Source organism: Aythya fuligula, chromosome 16 (assembly GCF_009819795.1).
Source record: "Aythya fuligula isolate bAytFul2 chromosome 16, bAytFul2.pri, whole genome shotgun sequence".
Classification (NCBI taxonomy): Eukaryota; Metazoa; Chordata; class Aves; order Anseriformes; family Anatidae; genus Aythya; species Aythya fuligula.
The window spans coordinates 872837-892817 of NC_045574.1; the positions used below are offsets into that span (position 1 = coordinate 872837).

The 19981-nt window shown below is 40.0% G+C and overlaps 1 protein-coding gene across 3 annotated transcripts in view; it reads left to right on the forward strand.

Annotated features, from left to right (window-relative positions):
* Window positions 1-19981, forward strand: part of PREX1 (phosphatidylinositol-3,4,5-trisphosphate dependent Rac exchange factor 1) — a 178727-nt gene that overhangs the window by 121241 nt on the left and 37505 nt on the right. For all 3 annotated transcript variants that reach the window (XM_032198116.1, XM_032198117.1, XM_032198118.1), the window contains exons 14-17: window positions 3471-3546; window positions 9983-10055; window positions 11393-11535; window positions 18903-18995. In XM_032198116.1, coding sequence (XP_032054007.1) covers window positions 3471-3546; window positions 9983-10055; window positions 11393-11535; window positions 18903-18995 — 385 coding nt within the window. The remainder of the gene's footprint in view (window positions 1-3470; window positions 3547-9982; window positions 10056-11392; window positions 11536-18902; window positions 18996-19981) is intronic.

Consider the following 19981-nt stretch of genomic DNA (forward strand, 5'->3'; position numbering starts at 1 on the left):
ATTCAGTACAGCTTCCCTCTTGTCCCTGAGTTGAGCAGCTGCAAAGATAGTTATACTTCATAAGCCATATCAATTGTAAATTGTTTTTGTTGTTGTTGTTTGTTTGTTTTTGTTTTTGCCAGAATAGCCATTCTACAATAATAGAGATTTCAGTCAGCCTGAAGGGTAAGGAGAGCAGGAAAGTGTGATGCAGCCCTGGTAGGCAAAGTAGTGATGTATATGGATGTGTGTGTATTTGTACACACACACACATTCCACTCCTTAAGATGGTAATTCACATGCAAAGTAGGAATAATGGTAAGCGAACCTGAAGAAATGTCTCTGGCCTCAGGTTACCCGCAAAGTGAGAGGGATGTAGTCTTAAGCTTTAGGGAATTGGCAAAGAGAAAATTACTACTATAGGCCTGTCCTGTGGTGTTTTATCAATGTGCTGCTTTTGTAATAAATCTCAGCTGGAGAACCTTCGTATATCAGGAGTAATCTGTATTGTACTTGTAGCAGCATGTAACTAAACTGTGTGTGACCAGTGAAAAATTTGCAGACTCTCAGAATTTTTAGGATCCTTCTGGACAGACTGAACATTTTGAGTATGTTTGGGCTCTTCTTCCAGCCATTTGCTTTCCTACTCACCCTTCCTTTATTTCCTTATTAGACATCTTTTCATGTCTTCTGTTTTCTTCTGTCTTCTGTTCTGTATCTTTTTGCCTCTGACAAGCCTAACATTTCAGGAGGTAGTTTTTTGCCAAAAGTTATTTGTGCAAACCCTTTGACTTTCTGCTCTGCCTTTGGACCACTGCTATGTTTGGAATCTTCAGACTGCTGATACCTGCAATCACGCTAGCAGGGTGGGAAAGATCTTTTCATAGTGCAACATTCCTTCTAGAAAATCAGGAAAACTTCTTGTAGTGCCTGGTGCAAGTGCCAAGAGAATCTGTAGGAATCAAAGTTCACCATTCAATTATTTTGTGGGCAGCCATGGAATACGTTTTTGCTTAGTTGTCTTCCCTTGTGGCTTGGGAGAGTGTATGCAACTTTTGTCTTTATGTTTTTTTTAAGTAAAGTCTGACATTAATGTACTTTGAGGACAAGGTATTGTACCCCACTTGCAAAAAAGCACACTACTTTGAGGAATGATGTATGAAAGGTTTCAGAAGAATGTTAGATATAGAAGAGGTTCTGAATATGTCTCTGACCTACTTCAGGGCAATTTGTGAGGGCAGGAAAACTTGTTCCCTGTTTACATGTTTAATGGACAATATTTCAGTGTGTAGATGAAATACAGCCTGTGGGGAACATTATATTTCTCTAGTTTCTGTGTGGCAGCAAGGTTCTGCCAAAATTTCAATGGTTCCTACTTCTATATTTGACTGTTCACCTGCAGGTTGTGGTTGTGGATAACATTCTGTGATGCGTGCTCCTCTCTTGTTCAGGCTAAATTGAAAGGGGGGAAAAGTCAGTGAACTAATGTTGAAATATTCATCCTGGATAAGCATTTAAGAACAAGCAGTGAAAAACTGGCCTCGGAGCAAGATCCTAATGCGAGTTTATTCAAAGCTCTATGCCAGCATCTCTATTAAAACACAGGGAGTTGCTTCTCACAATCTGGAAACCCCTACTCATTAGTACTCAATATTTTAATGCTTTCCTTTATTGTTCTGACATTTCAAAAGCACATTTTCTCAAGATAAGAGTGTAAGAGGGGAAAACTGCCCAGAAAACTCCCACAGTTTTGTGCTGGGCTTAGCACATTACTGGAAGACAAGGTGAAAAATATGCCTAAACACTATGAGGAAAACTTTTGTTCTGAGGATATATTTCTGGAAATGCTGTCATGCTTTTTTTTTTTTTTTTTTTTTCTTCCAAATTTTGAAAGTTCTGTTTCCCTTTCTAATTTCTCACACCCTGCATTCTGCTTTTCTGCTGCATTTAATTACAAAAGAAATTCACAGCATATTTTTATCTGTAGATGATTAGTGAAAGGGAAACATAGGTATTATGAAGTTTAGATGGTGCTTTGATTTTAAATTTTTAGAAAAGAAGGAAGTATTAGATGGTGCGGTGCTGATGAAGGAGGTCGATCTGACAGAACAAAAGACTAAGGTCTTCTCTTGAGATGCTGTTACAGATATATCCAGACTGTAAAACAGTCACAGTGGCTGTGAAAGTTTCCTTCCACAGTCATGCCAGTGGACCTCAGGCTTGAAATAGAAGGATCACCTCCGAGGGTGAGAGGAGAATTAATTCTCCATGGCCCATTCAGGATTTGGCCTATCTACTGAGGCTCTTAAAAAGAGAGGGCCAATTAATGCAAATGAATTGCAGTAGTGGCTTTTGTGATGTGGAACTAGGAACTGGATCAAGACCACCAAACTTTTTTCATGTCAGCCAATAAACATCCTTAATATGGAAAGATCTTTTCACTCCCTCATGAGCAGGATTGAATGTAGTCACCTGGAGGAGAAAGGTGTTAGAGCCCAATGTTCTGAGACACATACTACTCTTATATTTGTATCAAAATTCTTCAGAAGTACTATATGAAAGACTGAAAACATCAGCTATCTCCATGGCTCTGAGGAGATTAATGGAAGGAAACTGCAAAATGCAGTAACTTACAACAGCGTTTCATTGCCTGATTTCAGGACCATTGCTGCTGCCTAGAAGGGCTGAGTGTGAGGTGGTACAAGTTGTGTTAGAAGATCTAAATGTAACACTTCTTTTTCATTTGCACTGACTGAAATTAGCTAATGCCATAAAGGAGCACTCTACTCTATTTGTATCTGGCTGCTCAGGTATTTTGCTCAAGGAAGTAAAATCCAAACAGGTGAGGACAATCAGGAGAATCTCTCTTGACAGAGTAGGCTAAAAGGTCCTTAATTCAGGGAACCTAGCAAAAGGGGTCACAGAGGGAATATGCAGGGTGACTGCCTATGAATGTCAGTGGGTAAACACTGAAAAAGCAGAACTGTTTAACCTAACAGATGGACCTGGCACAGACCCAGTAAATGTAAACTGGGTACGATTGCCGTTAGGATGGAAACAATATGATTTCCTGCTAGAAGAATGTGATTTTCAACAGGCACAATGGTGGCAATATGCTAACCTAAGTTAAAGAAGAAGCTCGGTGCATTTGTGGAAAGAATGTCATGGCAGGAATATGAGCTCATTGAAGACAGCTTGAAAAACCATCAAGAGAAATTTAAAATATTACTGCTCTGTATTGATTTAAAATATTTCCTTAATTCAAGTTTTTAGAAAATTTTAAAAACTCCATGCTTCTAAAGATAGGAAGGTAGTATCTGCTTCCTATTGCATGTCTTACTTATTTATGGCTGGGAATGTCATGTTTTTTTTCATCTATAATTCTTTCTTCAATTTCGCAACAGTGGATTGTAATAGTATATTTAGGTTTAGAGTGTAAAGACATATTTACCTTTTGTCCTGATTTTCCCCAAATTCTCTTTCTTAATTAGAGATCGTGACTATCACCTGAAGACCTACAAATCAGTAATCCCTGCAAGCAAACTAGTGGATTGGCTTATTGCACAGGTAAGAAATTTTTAAGATATTGCTGTCTTTGACAAGTAGTTTATTTTTTCAGTTTCATTTAAAAGTAAATAAAATCACTGAATCACTGTCTTTAGAAATTGGAGTTGCCCAATACTTAACTTGTAATTACAGGGAAGAGCCTGTAGATTGGGGAATTAAAAATTTACCTTTGTTAGACTAAAGCAGTCTAAAAGGAGAGGGTATCCTGTTGCTCACTGCGATAGAGTCTACTGCACATTCTGGGCTTGTCTTAAATGATGGTCAGATTCACAATCACATCAAGTCCAATACTGACAAAATGACATAAAAGACGGCTAGTTTGAGTTAGAATCAGACCTCTTAACTATCAGGGATGTTGTCCTTCAGAGATGTTTCCTGCAATTGCACTTGACATCCTTCTACATTAATAAGATTGCTATGATTTAAGGTTATTCTGTGCCAAATAACTGAGTGAGAAAGGAGTAGTTGATTGCTTTCCTCTTAAGAGCCTGGAAGAGAGCAAGCATATTAGTACTGAAATTGTTGTATCAGTTACTTGTAATTTAACAGGGTCTTTTCATGGAAAGCTGAGGAAAAAAAGTTTGCTTTGGCCAAAGAAGAGAGACATAATCAGGCTAATCTCACCATTATAATAGCTAATCGTAGTGCCATAAGCAGTAGAAAGACTCAAAGAATGACATATAAGATCAGCTCTTCGTCTGGAAAAATGTAGCTCATTACCTTCCCCATTATTCTTCCTTCTGGTAGGTTAATCTCGCTGTTCTCCTGTTTGCTGAACTTTACATTAAGATTGAACCAGATTGTACTAAAGCCAGAAATGTAGATACAGAAGATGATGTAATTTATATAGTGTATGTGTGCATGCATACATGCACACAGATGCACCGATGAAAGAAAATTCTTCTGTGCTCCATTAAAGGGAGTATATAAATACTTAAATCACGGCCTGCAACTTAGATGAATTTCAGTCTTTGTAACAAAATCAATCTTTGCTTGTAGATCCTTAAAAACAGTAATTTTCAAGACAATTTGCTTGAAGTTTTCATACCAGATGGAATCATTTTCTAGCAACCATTCATACTTTGGCCATACCAGCTAACAATAGGTTTTAGTAGGAGCTATTGAATGTTCAGCATTTTGCAAAGCAGTGCATTTACTTAACTGCTCAAATATCTGCTTGTCAGTTTAACGTTAGGAATCTGTTCTTGAAAATATTGTTGTTATTGTCTGATTTGATAACTACCTGTTACACAAAAATGCTGGGATATTTATTTCTTCTTCTGACAATCAATTTGCATCATGATTTAAGTTTAGAAATGATGCACAAAAACAGTGTGGTCTGTTGTTCTGTTAGATTAGATATAGATGGGATAGAGATGATTGTTGTCAAAGATAGTCCCTCTTGTTTCTGTTTGCAATTTAGACTGTAAATGCCAGGAGGAGCCTTTCCTAATAAGAAGGCTGTTTTTCATTTCCTTGACCTTTACAAATAAGACTGAACACTGTAAAATAGTAGGAACTTTTTTTTCTAATCAAAGAAATTGAGTCAACTGTATTTCAGGTGCTTAGAAACAATTCTTGAAGGGAAGGATCTCATTGTTTCATTGATTCTGCACCCTCTTGGCTTTATTTTGCAACCTAATCTTTCTTCCTCTGTGAGTAGACTGAGAACAAAGATGAACACAGACCTCACATAAACATGAGAGCACTTGTAGATCACAGAATGTCAGGTGCTACTGAGGGTTCACTAAAGGGCACTATCACAAAAACAGTGCTTTTCTATTCTGCCCAAAGATTTACATCCAGACCTCCAGAAATAGTCTGTGATAAAACGTTGCTATGAAGTAGAAACCTACGGGTAAGCTAGATCCTTTAGGCCTCTTGCTTCTGTCATTCTCTTGTCTTCCCATCCATCCACTCCTTTCCATTGCAGCACATATTGCACCTCTGTACGTTGCCACTTGAAAGGAGCGAGCACCTCTTCTGATTGAGAAGGAACACTTGATAATTGTCTGCAAACCTGATACACTCATAATCTTAAAACTCACCTTTTCCATGATATTAACAAAATATTTAGAAGTGGCTTGTTTTTTCTTCTTGACACATCTGTGTTTATCGTGCCACGTGCCCAAAGACGAGCTGGCGGGGAAGAAGACCAGCCTGGCTGAACAGAGAATTGTGGCTTGAGCTTCGCAGGAAAAAGAGGGTTTATAATCTTTGGAAAAGTGGACAGGCCACTAGGGAGGACTATAAGGATGTTGCGAGGCTGTGCAGGGACAAAATTAGGAAGGCCAAAGCTCATCTGGAGCTCAATCTGGCTACTGCTGTTAAAGATAACAAAAAATGTTTTTATAAATACATCAACACAAAAAGGAGGACTAAGGAGAATCTCCATCCTTTACTGGATGCGGGGGGAAACTTAGTTACAAGAGATGAGGAAAAGGCGGAGGTGCTCAATGCCTTCTTTGCCTCAGTCTTTAGCGGCAATACCGGTTGTTCTCTGGATACCCAGTACCCTGAGCTGGTGGAAGGGGATGGGGAGCAGGACATGGCCCTCACTATCCACGAAGAACTGGTTGGTGACCTGGTATGGCACTTGGATGTGCACAAGTCGATGGGGCCAGATGGGATCCACCCAAGGGTATTGAGAGAACTGGCAGAGGAGCTGGCCAAGCCGCTTACCATCATTTATCAGCAGTCCTGGCTATCGGGGGAGGTTCCAGTTGACTGGCGGCTAGCAAACGTGACGCCCATCTACAAGAAGGGCCGGAGGGCAGACCCAGGAAACTACAGGCCTGTCAGTTTGACCTCAGTGCCAGGGAAGCTCATGGAGCAGATTCTCTTGAGAGTCATCACGCGGCACTTGCAGGGCAAGCAGGCGATCAGGCCCAGTCAGCATGGGTTTATGAAAGGCAGGTCCTGCTTGACGAACCTGATCTCCTTCTATGACAAAGTGACGCGCTGGGTGGATGAGGGAAAGGCTGTGGATGTGGTCTACCTTGACTTCAGCAAGGCTTTTGACACCGTCTCGCACAGCATTCTCCTCAATAAACTGACTGCTCTTGGTTTGGACTGGCACACGCTTCATTGGGTTAGAAACTGGCTGGATAGCCGGGCCCAAAGAGTCGTGGTGAATGGAGCCAAGTCCAGTTGGAGGCCAGTCACTAGTGGTGTTCCCCAGGGCTCAGTGCTGGGGCCGGTCCTCTTTAATATCTTCATCGGTGATCTGGGTGAGGGCATCGAGTGCACCCTCAGTAAGTTTGCAGATGACACCAAGCTAGGTGCGTGTGTCGATCTGCTCAAGGGTAGGAAAGCTCTGCAGGAGGATCTGGATAGGCTGCACCGATGGGCTGAGGTCAACTGCATGAAGTTCAACAAGGCCAAGTGCCGGGTCCTGCACCTGGGGCACAATAACCCCAAGCAGAGCTACAGGCTGGGAGAGGAATGGTTGGAGAGCTGCCAGGCAGAGAAGGACCTGGGAGTGATGGTGGATAGTCGACTGAATATGAGCCAGCAGTGTGCTCAGGTGGCCAAGAAGGCCAACAGCATCCTGGCTTGTATCAGGAACAGTGTGACCAGCAGGGCTAGGGAGGTGATCGTCCCCCTGTACTCAGCTCTGGTGAGGCCGCACCTCGAGTACTGTGTTCAGTTTTGGGCCCCTCGCTACAAGAAGGACATCGAGGTGCTCGAGCGGGTGCAGAGAAGGGCGACGAAGCTGGTGAGGGGCCTGGAGAACAAGTCCTACGAGGAGTGGCTGAGGGAGCTGGGCTTGTTCAGCCTGGAGAAGAGGAGGCTCAGGGGTGACCTTATCGCTCTCTATGGGTACCTCAAGGGAGGCTGTAGCAAGGTGGGGGTTGGCCTGTTCTCCCATGTGCCTGGTGACAGGACGAGGGGGAATGGGCTAAAGTTGCGCCAGGGGAGTTTTAGGTTGGATGTTAGGAAGAACTTCTTTACTGAAAGGGTTGTTAGACATTGGAACAGGCTGCCCAGGGAAGTGGTGGAGTCACCATCCCTGGAATTCTTTACAAGACGTTTAGATGTAGAGCTTAGGGATATGGTTTAGTGGAGGACTGGTTAGTGTTAGGTCAGAGGTTGGACTCGATGATCATGAGGTCTCTTCCAACCTAGAAAATTCTGTGATTCTATCTGCTTTCCTTTCTCCTACAGTAGCTGTAAGCAACTATCTTCATCACTGAGCTTATACATCTCAAAACAACCAGCCATAGTCCATGATTAGGACTTTAGACATCACATTGACACCAGAACTGGGCAACATGAAGTAATAAACTAATGGTGGCAGCAGCAATAGTAGTAATAATAGAGTCTAATGCACATGATTCTTCTCTGTCTGTAAACTGTTTCTGTAATTCTGTTGACTTGAATTCAGTGATTGCATTTGAATAAACCTAAATTACTATGTCCAGACTAGTGTATTTAGTTTCACATGCAATTTCTGTGTGAAAAATAATCTGAGACTCATTCTGTCAAGATTGCTGCTTTTAGGTGGTTCTTTTTTCTTAAGATTTTTGTTACTGCTTTCCTTGTATTTGGATGAATCGCTACATAACATTTAGAAAGACTTACAGATGAGCTGAAATAATCTGTTTTTAGTTACCTTTTCTAATTAGAGAATTCTGTTTTGTAAGGGAGTGATCTGAGGCCAATCTATCATCATCATGAGCAGGCTGATGCCAGTAGTAGTAGAAGTTTTAGAGCCTCCCTATACAGATCTTATTGCCTAAAACAAAAGCAGATTCCTAAAGGTTAAAAAAATAATAGTAGAAGGCATTTTTCTTCAGTTTATTTACAGTTGAAAGACTAAATTAGATTTTTAAGTCCCAGCCTCTGTAAAATAAACTACCCATTTATCCCATAAATTAACACAAAATGAGTACTGAGGATTGTCGCATGGCAGGATGTTGAAAATGAGAAAAGACCTACAGAGATTGAAATTAGTTTATAGTGAAAGTTAAACTTCAGGTTTATTAAAGCCCTTTGCTTGGCTCTCCTTGTGTGATTACATAATGAGGCAGCTCCTCCATAACAACCTCAGTCTTCTTCCTACCAAGACAACATTATTTACTTCTTGATTTGTAAATGTCATGTCTTTTTCGTGTTCTCAGAAGGTCTGTTCATCAAGAGCTAGTAATGCATCTGAGTCACAAGAACTGATCCTGTGTTTAAGTACTATCTTTACACCATAGTAGTGTTCTTTGCCAGTATTTGCCTGGCACATAGCAACTGCTCTGCGTAGTTGGATGTGAAGTATACATTGATGTTCCACTGGCTCTCGGTCTGTAATTAGTTTTTTTTTTTTTTCAAACAAAGTCCGTGTACTGCTCTGCCATTGCTGCTAGAACTTCAGCATACCTTGTTCTCCAGATGGGAGGGGAAAAAAGAAGCTGCAGTATTTTTGTTGGATACAGCTTCCAGTTTAGTATGACTGAAAGTACAATGCTAAAATAGTCCCTTTGCAGATGCTAAACTAGTCCCATTGCAAAGCAGCAGATCCCCCCTACCTGCTGGAGTGAGCTGAGCGGCTGCTCTTAGCAAGACAGGAGATCCTGGGTTCTTTTGTGTCCCTCAGGGAACTGGGAAGCAGACAGTTGCATTACAGCCCATAACCAATGTTAAAAATGTTTTTATCTGGGTAAGACTAGTAGTTTCTGCTGATTTTTCTCTGCACTACCCAGAAATTGTTTGTCTAAAAATGCAATCAGCATGCTTGCAGAAGTATTCACTTGTGGATACAAGTTAGCAGATGCATGGAGAAAACTGAGTATGTTTTATATTTAGCTGAACCGTAGATGCAAAATTTAATGCTGTTTTTTTCAGATTTATTTGTAAATTTGTAAGTCACTTTTGGTACCTATTTTGAAATACTATGCTGAAGGCTGCCAGTTAGTGAGCAACTGAATCCTTTGTCAGTCTGCTGGGTGAGGAAGGAGAGTGCTACTGCAGGTTTAACCAGTACAACCTTTGGAGTTCACATACAATGCACTGGGTTTACACAGTTTTGTTTTGTTGTTTTGTTTTGTTTGTTTATTTGGTTTCCTTGGGTTTTGAGTATAGATAAGATCTCTTAACCTCTCTGAGTTTTGTCATCTGTGGCTAATGGGCCCTGAAGTCTGACATTGTGATTGCAAGTAAAAAGTCTTTACATTGAAATAATATTATACTCCTTTGTAGGTTAAACAACTGCTTTCCAGAGTTCTGGTCTTTGTCCTCCTAGTTCCTGTCAGAGGGAAAAGATGCTATATATAGGAATGAATGGGATTTGGGCAAGGTGGGGGTAGCTATATTAATTGCTTTCTATTGTTCCCTCTCTACAAAGAGCATCCTGCTAATTGCAAAGCCACGAGCCATGCGGTGGGGAGGGGAATTAATTTAGTTTAGGAAGTTGTCTGAGGTGTAACATTTATTCTCCTGTTTCTAGGGAGACTGTCAGACTCGCGAGGAAGCTGTCGCGCTGGGTGTCGGACTCTGCAATAACGGCTTCATGCATCATGGTAATGCATCAGTACCCCTCCCCACAGCCAATTAAAGCAGCTCTGCAGTCATATTAGCTGACAGAGTCTGAAAATCCCTTTTCTGTATACTGTGCCATATATGCTGACATGCAAACAGCTGCAGGCATCCCAGCAGGTCTGTCCAAAAAGCAGCCTTTGAGCTTACACAAAATGTCTGAACCCAGTACCTTCCTCAATGAATCCCCTTGCTAGTGGTTATGATGGGCCCTGCAGTGACTAGACAAGCCAGAAGGGGAATATTTTTTCACTGCATCTCTTTCAGAGCCATCAAACCAATGCACAAACAAAGTCCTGTACTGAAATGTCACCCAAGAAATGTCAGGTGCAAAGTAAAATTGTCTAGTTCCTGCTACTTGGAAAGCAAGTACAATCCTTGAAGCTGAACCTCTGAAGCTTCTAAATTTGAAGTGCCAAATTGCCAAGTGAGACATCATCCATCCTTAGTGATGCTGCTTCTGAAATGGGGAAGTAAACAAACCACATCAGTATTGGTATCGAGTAGCACATACAAAGTACCCAGAGTGTAATAGCGTTTGTCCAATGAATCATCCAGTTCACATCATAAATAACACTTGCAAAAACGGTGTTTTTGAGAGCAGATTATTTTAAGTAACTAGTAGAAAATTTGCTTAGTGTTTGATAAAAATGTAAGAAAAATTGATTTGCTTTAAAGAATTTGATCTCTTTTGAGCCCATGTAAACATCGGTATTCACAGCACCCTTTGGCAAGGAGTCCCTCAGCATAAGTACATGGTAAATTAAGAAGTAGTTCTTCAAGTTTCAAAATTGTGACCTGCTGCTTTTATTGTGCAGCCCCAGGTCTGGTATTTGAAAATGTGTTAAAGAACTTTATCATGCCTTCCAGAATGTTGTAGATCTTATTTCCCTCTCCATTCTTTTTCAGTTGAAAAGTCTTAGCCTGTTTTGCCATATCCCTTATCTTAAAACCATCATTTTACCTCTCTTTCTTCCTTTTGTAGTTTTACTATATTCTTTTTGATATGGGAGAGGAGCACAACATATGGTGTAGCATCTTTCTTCCAAGGGGATCTTGTGCATTTTATATGCAATCTACTTGCCAAGGAGGTCAAACATCATATCATGAGCTACTTTGTACTGTAAAGAAAAGCATGGCCCTAAAGTACAGTAGTAGCTTAAAAAATATAGAGCTGAATAGCTGACTGACAGGGATTCATCTGGTCTTTGCTCTGTAAAGACAATTGAAATATTTAAGATTTCCTTTAACTTTATTTTTTGTTTTTCTCTTTCTTTCTCTGTGCAAATGCATGTATGTGTTTCATGCATATTGTTTCCAGTTCTGGAGAAAAGTGAATTTAAGGATGAATCCTTATATTTCCGCTTTTATGCTGATGAAGAAATGGAAGGCACCAGTTCCAAGAGCAAACAGTTACGCAATGACTTCAAACTTGTGGAAAACATCCTGGGAAAGCGTCTTCTGGTAAGAAATGTGTTGATGCAAACCTTTACCTTTCTATGAAACTGGTATTGTTTCAGGCTAGAGAATGTGAAGGAAAATTATGATAGAGTAGAATAAAAATTAGAATTACAGGTGTAGCTAGACTTTCCTTCACTGCAAAAATACTAATTCTTGAGCTATTCTGCTGTAGAGCCCCAGTTTTTGCAGCTCCAATGTTTCTAGCTGGGCAGACTACACAGCTTATTTTAGAAGCAAGGGACATGCGAAAGGTGCAGGCCCCCTTCTCAAGCATGTGACCAGGCCTACTGCACTACCTGGAAGATTTGGTGTACAGCTTACAAACATATGTGCAAATGCAAGTAAGTTTCTGCCTACTTCTGACAGGTCTTAGGAAAAGAGAAGGCTCAGAGATAAGACTGTTTCATCCAGTTCATAGCCCAATCCCTTTCTTTTCCCATGAAGCCCTTGAGAGAGGCAGTCTGGAAGTGAGCTGGCAGCTGGATGTTGTCTTAACAGGCACCAAATGTGTCTGAGTTTGCTGAGTCTGTACCACAGTGTTGGTGTGGTGGAGGAGGAAGTAGTGGGCACTACAGTCTTGGGAGATGTCTGCCATCAAGGTCAAACAGTTTAAATATAGACAGTAGATTCAGATGAGAGTGAAGTGACTAGTCAAAATACAGAGATTTCAAGACATCATTGAGTGATGTGAATATGCCCTGCATTACTGGATCAAGTAGCAGCCTTATTTTGTTTACAGAAACCATTTATTATTTTTTTTTTAAATTGTTCATTTTTTGCAACACTACTGTTATCTCCAGATTCCCACTTCACCAAATGCTACCACAGTCCTTACTGCCCTGGGATTATTCCCATGCTGCTTTGGACTTGGTAGCTGGATTGCGTGTACTCTTTGTTTTGAGATCCTTGTTTCCTGCCAGTGACTCCAGGCCCATCTTTTTCTCCCTGTCAGCACCAACAGAATGCAGGAGCAGGATAAAAGCTTGGGTCAGAAACTACAAAAGCGGAATTGCTGGAAAAGATCCAGAGGTCCATTACATGGGAAAATTTTCCCTGTGGTTCACACAAACTTCACTGTCTCACTATTGCTTTATCTCCCAGGAGACCAATCTGTGTTTGTCTCAATGGCCAGTAGTAATATTTAAAGCACCATGGGACCTCAGAATTGTTCCTCTTTGCAGCCAGTGCCAGAGACAGCAGTGTCATGCTAATACAATTACACTCTTGGAGAACCGTTGGATAAAGGGAAGCAGTTAAAAGGTGCTACACTTGCACTTTTTTTTTTCCTTCTTTGATTTGCAAATCACTCAGAGATCAGTTTCATACAAATTGATGGGAACTGTCATTGTTCAGGTATTTTTAATTTTTTTCTTCATCAGGATAAGATAGCGGAAAACAGATTGACTATAATGCTTATTTCACTTTTTTTCTAGCAGTTCATGGTTATCCGTTAAAAAGAAAATGCAAAAGCCCAGCGATAGTACATTAGCCCTGAAAAGAGGGATCTAAAGTTGATTCTGTTTTAATGTAACGTAATTGTTTATTAGTATTTACTAAAGGGGCAGAACAAACTGAAGCCTCTTCAGCAAACTGCAAATCGTCCACACACAAACTATTTACTAGTGATTAAGTGTAATCCCTAATTGGTCCTTTAAGTCACTCTTCTTTTTTAAAAACTGAAATATTTACAACAGGAATAATTTTAACATTACTGTTATTGTACTTTTGAAGTGCACCAGGCAACCTGTCAAAATACAGTCCTGTCTCAAAAAGTAACCAATCTGAAATGAAGTGCATGCGCTGAGTAAGAAATCTACCACTCAGAGGGAACAGAGTTTTTTTCCAATTAGTAGTAGCCATTCTAAAGGCCTGTACTGCATTCATTTGCAAAAATAAATTAGCAGTCCCTGAATGCTTAAGAAGTACATCCCACAAATAGTGGCACAGGAAACGCATTACATTAATACACAGAAACATTTGTGCCTGACTTGTATTTCATCGTGTGTTTAGCAATTATGAGCAGCTGGAATCTTGAGGTTTTGCTGCCTGTGGAACATCACTGCTGCCTCTTCACATGACAGGGCATTGATTTTTCCCTTCCCCCAAGCCCACCATAGAAAGTTTAATGGAATTTCCTCAGCACTGGCTTTTGAAACATACTTCCATGAAATCCTTGTTGGTTAGTGCGACAAATCCCACCCATTCATCTAAGTTTGCTTTATCACAGTAGAGCTTGCCCTTGAAAACAGAAGACAACAAACAAAAACTTTGGCCAATATATTGTTGGAAATACCAAGGAAAAAAAAAAAGTGCTTTCAGTTTGAAAAAAATGCACTTAAAGCAAGGTTTAATATTCATTTGTGCATTTTTTTTCCTCTTGAAGGCCATAAATCTTGATACACTGAAAAAATATACAACATTCTTTGCATAGTTGAAGAGAATTTGGATTTTGGATTGATTCCAAACATTGTGACTTGGTTACTGCAGTATGCTAGTAACTTGTTAGCCCAAGCACAAATTAAAGCTGCTAACTTGGAGCTTAATATCAGGCAAGGATAGTCGCCTGTAGAGGTGTGCTGTCCTTGAAGTTGCCTAAGAAGATTATTACACAGACATTGCTAGAATCTCTAGAAGACCCTAGTGTATCGTTTATCCGATCTCACAAGAAAAGCATGTCAGCTGATACCTAATAATGATGCCTGTGTACATTTTCTGAACCACTCTCAAACCTGTCATGCTAGATTGGAGATCATAGAATCATAGAATCAGAATATCCCAAGTTGGAAGGGACCCATAAAGATCATCAAGTCCAACTCCTGGCACCGCACAGGTCTACCCAAAATTATAGATGATGTGACTAAGTGCACAGTCCAATCGCTTCTTAAATTCAGACAGGCTTGGTGCAGTGACTGCTTCACTGGGGAGCCTGTTCCAGTGTGCGACCACCCTCTTGGTGAAGACCTCTTCCTGATGTCCAGCCTAAATTTCCCCTGCCTCAGCTTAACACCGTTCCCATGGGTCCTATCACTGGTGATTACAGAGAATGGGTCACCTGCCTCTCCACTCCCCCTTGCGAGGAAGTTGTAGACTGCGGTGAGGTCTCCCCTCAGCCTCCTCTTCTCCAGGTTGAACAGGCCAAGTGACCTCAGCTGCTCCTTATGTCTTCCCCTCTAGGCCCTTCACCATCTTCATCACTCTCCTCTGTACACTCTCCAAAAATTATTGTCCTCTTTGTACTGTGTCCACAACTGCACACAGTACTCGACTTTAAGTCTGCACCTCAACTTCGAGACCCGTAATATCTCCTACATTCTTCCAAGGCACCCAGTATGTTTTACTACTTGCCAGCAGTGTGTCACAGTAGCTGCAGGAGTAGTTGCAGTCTCACTGAAGTTCTGAGCCTGGGCTGGGGCATGTCCTGCACTTCAGCTCAGGCAGGTGCCTGAGTACTGTGGCATATTCAGTCAAAGCCAATGGGTTGAGCACAGAAGACGGAGCTACCTGGGTTTTTGTTTAACTTCACACTTGACCTCATTGTGTGGCCTGAGCAAGACCTCATCAGGTCTCTCCTTGCCTCAGTTTGCCATCTGAAAATGAGGATGCTAAATCTCATCCATCTTCAGGGCTTTCCTGCTGCTCTTACATCTAGAACCAGCTTTGAAGATGAAAGCATCTTTATAATTCAGCACTTCAGACCTCAAGATTTTGATACTAAGTAGAATTATCATATGAGTTCATGTCTTTTCAGTTTTAAATCAGCTAATCGAAGAAACATAGCATTCACCTTAAAATTCTTATACAACTATATATAGAACACAGTTCTCATTCCAATCACAAATAAATAACAGTAATTTTTATTATTCAAAGCCAAACTTGCTCCATAATAAAAATCTCTCCCACATTTAATTACTTTGGGAGAACTATCTTTGTGCTTGTGCTAATATAAGGTGACCTAATTCTGCAATATTTCAGCAAGGACAGCAAGAATTGCATTTCTCCTTTGCTCTTCATTACACTAGTGTATGTAGGTGTATTCAAATTATTGATTTAAAACACCCCTGGGAACAGGGCCACTAATGACAGCCCATCCTCTGGGGATATCTGATCTCCCAAGGAGGCAGGCTGGCAAGTCAGTAAGAAGAGGCATCCATCAATTAGATGAATGTGGCCAGATAAGGGCTTTTAGTGGATTTGGATACTAAATATTCCAGTGAACTCTGAAAAACATCCTTTAGGCTGTAAATCTTTCACTGTTCAGAATGAACAGTTCAATTTCAGTTCAGTTTCACCATTCAGTTTCAAAGATCATAAACCAGAAGGAACTTGGACTTGTTTTGTACATATAGCATCTATTTTGCTAATGTGACAAAAGATACTTTTAAAGATACTAGCTGTAGGGCTGGCCTAGGTTCTAGAGCTTCTTGTTGAAAAGAAATTTTGTTCTAGTGCCCCAGAGCTGTGGACTTTTGAAAGCCTGGGGAGACTGGAGCAACCTGGGAGGTGAGGTGGTAGGAAAGTAGGTCTGTTCAAACCAAGGCTACTGAGGGCCACAGGGACTTCAGCAGTTTTGTGAAGCATTCAGACTTGACATCATCTCATAAATCACTGCTCCTTACAAAATTCTTAATATATTCAAACTGTTGAATAGTGTCGAACAGAGAGGGGTTTATGCTGGAGAGTTCTGAAAGCCTGGAGAGAAGGATGTACGTCCTGGACCCCGGTTTGGGAAATGATGGGCCATCTGCTATGCTGCCTCTTCTGCTGCTGATGTCCTCAAGAGGTTCTTTAGGCTGTGAGAGTTCCTGTTTCTCCCTCTTTAGCCTCTTCCTGAACAGTAAGAGCAGCTTGGGGAGGCTGCCAAGAGAGAATTCGATCCTTCACCTCCTTCACTGAAGGAAGAATCTTGGTGCCTGGCCCAAGGCCCTTTGTGTGTATGCAGTGGGAGGGTTCAGCAAGAGTAGTGGACAAACCAGACACTATACCTTGTACATTGAAGTGTCACACCCCAGGCATTTTCTGACTCCATAATCCTCCTTCTACAGGAAAGAGGAGCAGTGAAGAGGTACCACATTGGCATCATGACCCATGTACCCAAAATGCTTTGTGTATGTAACAGATGCAGGTGTAATAGACCATTCTTTTCACAGCTTTTTTTCTTCCCACTCTTCGTCCCCATCTCTGCCAAAATTCTCTTTGAATAGGTTCTGACTACATTTGTCCTCTGGTTTTGATTAAGCATGCTTATATCTCATATGGTTTCATTTTTTAATATGGTTGTTTTTCAAGATTAAACGGCTGCTTCATTATGTTCAAAGGAACTGATTGGATTTCGGGAGCATGGAAATAATTCTTGTAGATGGCAAGTTAGCTAACTGGTTTGGGCTCCTCAGGGATAAGTGGTGTTCGGATGGGGAATTGCGAGGTATTACTATTTTATAATAGAGAATGAATCGTAGCCCTCTCCAAGTATTGCATATTGAATATTTTCCATAGTTTACCTTTTCATAAGAGAGTGTTTCTGCTACAGAAACATTGCTGTACAGAATATGAGACTTCTTCCTTTACAACATGGTGATGAAGTTCCTAGTAATGACGCACTTGGGGATTATTAAATGTATTTTGGTTCTTTGATTTCAAACTCTACATTTTGCAGTACTAATGAACAGAGCAAGAGAGGTTATGAAAAATGACAGCATATAACAGATTTTCATGCCTGGTAATTGTAGCTGCACCCAAACAATCATGTAAATTTGTGTAGCTGATGGCTTCACTGATGAAGATGATGAAGAAATGAAACTGATCGTTTCTTCAAATGTAAAATGAGAACTGGATGGGAGAGCTATCCTAGAAATTTTCTATTTAATCCAAATTGTGAAGTGGTAGAAGTACATGTTTGCTTGGGTTGAAACCCATTATACTTGCAATAGTAAAAATCTAACTGGTGGTATACCCAATTTCCTAAGCTGTCCTTGTATTAAACATGCTTAAATAGCATTGATTCTGAAAATGTTTCATTAGGAATATCCAAGAATGGCAGACGTATTTTTTTACTCTCCTATCTGTCATTTAATCAGAACATCATCTGAGGAGGATTTTTTCTCTGCAGGTGTATTTTGTCATGCGTTACTTCAACATAACTGTATGGCTCTTGCAGGTTTTGATTTCTTTATTTTTTTTCTAAGATAAATTCCTGTAAAAGGACAAAGTTTTTAAGCTGGTGGCATTGGCTACAATAGAAAAAGGGAAATATTTTAAAATAGCAGGAATAATTAGCATCAAGGAGATAATTCTCAGTAATGTTTTTCCCAGTAGCATGCTAGATAATACATAGCTTTATTTTCCCTTTCAACTTGATTCTGATTTATCAGATGATTCTTAAATGTGTAGTGTTAGCTCAAAGACAAGATGTTTATCTGCTACAGTTTCTATTTGTCTACTTATCGGAAGCCAGCCTTACTTTTATTTTTTAAAATGGTTAGTGAGTTGTTAAGCTTTTTTTGTTGTTGTTAATAAACCACTAGAAAAGGAGGAGTGAAACACATATTTGCCATGATTGATGTGATTTTAAAAAATATTTATAAGGCTGGTCTGTGTGACCTCAGTGCAAATAGAAGCGAGCAGATTCCCAGAAGCAAGAACAGCCATCTTCTACCAACCATTAAAACTACAAACTGAGTATATTACATGGTCTTGTTATCTTCCCTCTTTGTTCTCTCTCACCAATCCCATCTAGGGTTTTATCCAGTAGACCAGCTGTTGTAATGTAGATTTATGTAGTATGTGTTGTTGTCTATACAAATAATTGTGAGATCCTCAATTTTTCTGAAATTGATAGCTAAAAATGGGTCCTATTATGTTAATTATTGGGGATATAGGAAACATTCATAAATAAATAAATAACTTCATTTTGATCTGTAAGTTCATCTACCAATGGGAAATACTGAATATGAATCAATTCTTGAATCTACAAGTGAAAGATTTTATGAAGAATGAAGGGCTAGAAGTTAAAATCAAGTGGAAATGAGAAATGAAACACCCATTTTTAATAGAGGAGTTGATTAACCATTCAAACAAACTCTCAAGGGAGGGAATAAATTCTTCACTTCTTACAGACCGCAGATATAATTGGATAACTCTCTGGAAATTCTGCTTTAGTATAGCAAGGGCTCAATGCAGAAATAATTAGATTAAATTTTATGGCTCACATTCTGTAGAAGATCAGACCAAATGATCTAATAATCCCTTTGGCCTAAAGATCTACAAGTCTATGTCAATCATGAATTGCAATGAAAAGTCCAGTTTCTCAACTCCATCCTTCATGAATATTCCATATTTATGAATAATTGCCTAGTGCTCTTTTTGTTTTTAAGATTTTACCAGAAGAGGATGACTATGGATTTGACATAGAAGAAAAGAACAAAGCAATTGTGGTGAAGTCAGTTCGAAGAGGGTCTTCTGCAGAGGTACTTATATTTGTAAATAATTTGGGTTTGATAGCTAAGAATGTTTCAATGTTTTGAAAATGTATAAAACTATCTTCTTAAAGTCTGTTTCTTTCCAAAGGCAGCTAATAGAAAATTGAGAGTCTTCTACAATTCCCATACTGATTTTAGTAAGTTGAGAATGTCAAATAGAAAGAACTTTTGAACTGGGGTTTAATACTTTTTCTTTTTCTTTTTTTTTTTTGAGTTTAATAGTTAAGTGATCTGAGTATTCGCGATTTGCATTTGTTTTACAGTCAGCAGAGAAACCATTCCCATGCTCAAAATCAACATAGGTTGGCCAAAAATTCTATTAATCTAAACCTCTGCTGTAAACCATTGCCTGATAGATAATCCTGCTGTCCTTGCTTTGGCTAGCTGCCTGTGGAATATCCTGCAAATCTGTTTGCATTTTCAAACAACAGAAGCACACAATTTTCTGAGGAATCTTTTTCTTGATCTTCCAAGACAAACTGTTTGTGAGCATAAGCCCATCTTTTCAACTCCATCATAAAATATTGCCCAAGGAAAGAACTAAATCTGCATGTCTGAATCGGAGGGCTTTCAACTCATTCTGGAAAGACCTGAAGTCCAACAGAAATGTATTTCATTACATTCTTGGGCTTTTTAATTGCTTTGTGATACTAGAAGGATATCCAGCATGTAATTCTGTGTGGCTTAGCAGCTGTAGGCCATTTAGAGACCCTACGCCTGCTGTCACACTCCTCAGGGACAAAAATGAAGACATACAGCTTTGCTTCACAGCGCCCATCACAGCGCATTGCATTCATTAGGACTGTCAGACTTCAGGGCACAGGAAGATTCCAGATTCACCAACTGAAGTGAGAACAATTCCATTGCTTGCATGGATTTATTCAAGATTAACACATTGGTTTTGACTTTAGGATTGTGATTTCTCATTCCTAATATACTAGGATCAAATCTGTCATGCACAGATTGTGGTGGCA